This window comes from Pygoscelis adeliae, unplaced genomic scaffold, assembly GCF_000699105.1.
Source record: "Pygoscelis adeliae isolate BGI_AS28 unplaced genomic scaffold, ASM69910v1 Scaffold239, whole genome shotgun sequence".
In the NCBI taxonomy this organism is placed as follows: Eukaryota; Metazoa; Chordata; class Aves; order Sphenisciformes; family Spheniscidae; genus Pygoscelis; species Pygoscelis adeliae.
The window spans coordinates 424,146-425,018 of NW_008825537.1; the positions used below are offsets into that span (position 1 = coordinate 424,146).

The 873-nt window shown below is 68.0% G+C and overlaps 2 protein-coding genes across 2 annotated transcripts in view; one reads left to right on the forward strand and one right to left on the reverse strand.

Moving 5' to 3' along the window:
* Window positions 1-733, reverse strand: part of POLRMT (polymerase (RNA) mitochondrial (DNA directed)) — a 22,791-nt gene extending 22,058 nt beyond the window's left edge. The window contains exon 1 of the mRNA XM_009331848.1: window positions 685-733. Coding sequence (XP_009330123.1) covers window positions 685-733 — 49 coding nt within the window. The remainder of the gene's footprint in view (window positions 1-684) is intronic.
* Window positions 732-873, forward strand: part of FGF22 (fibroblast growth factor 22) — a 1,729-nt gene continuing 1,587 nt past the window's right edge. Inside the window, exon 1 of the mRNA XM_009331849.1 lies at window positions 732-792. Within this exon, the coding sequence (XP_009330124.1) occupies window positions 732-792 (61 nt within the window). The remainder of the gene's footprint in view (window positions 793-873) is intronic.

Genomic DNA, 873 nt, shown 5'->3' on the forward strand with positions numbered 1-873 from the left:
GGAGCCCTGCTGGGGCGGGGGGTGCGGGACCGGGACCTGCCTCCGGGCTGCTGCACAGCCCTGGGCTGCTGCCCCGTGCCTGCCGGGACCTGCCCCCCCTGCGCAGAGCCAGGCACTGGCCGGGCACCTGCGAGCAAAGCACGGCCGAGCCAGCCAGGGTGCCAGGAACAGCAATGGGGGGGGTATTTTTAGGAAAGCAGAAATCCTTTGTTATAAATAGCAGCGGCTCCAGATGGTGATTGAGTGGGATGGATTCATAGGCATTTGCTCAGCCCTTCCCCACGGCTGCTGTTTGTCAACAACTTCACTGGGCCGGGCCCTGCAGGTCCTGGTGGGTGCTGGGGCCAGGTGCCGGTGGCAGCACCGAGGCAGCTGGGCTGAAAATCCCCTCTCACACGTCACCCCCAGGGAGCTGGACGCTCGGGAGCCCTCACGCTGCCCTGGTGCCACATCCACCCCTTCCGCTCCCAGCGAGGGCAGGCGATGCCCAGGCAATGCCGACTCAGCTGGAGGGTCAATGCCTGGTGAAAGCCCCTGCCCGGGGGCTGTAGCCCCCTGCACTGTGTGTGCCGCTGCCAGCCAAAGCCACTGCGCATCCTCCCGCCCAGTCCGGCCGGGGCAGCCCCGGGCAGCGGTGCCCACGGGCAGCTTCTGCTGTGGCTCACACCCTGCCCACTGCCCTGCCTGCATCTCTGCCCACCGGAGATTCCTTCTCCTCTTCCCGCAGTGCCATGGGCCCGGCAGGCGGCAGGGCTGGCAGCGGCACTCCAGGCTGGTGGGGCACTGGCGGGCGTGAGGCAGTGCAGGAATCCAGAGGCCCTGATGATGCTCTGGGTGTTTCCCCTGTCAGAGCCGCTGGGCCCACCGGCTGCC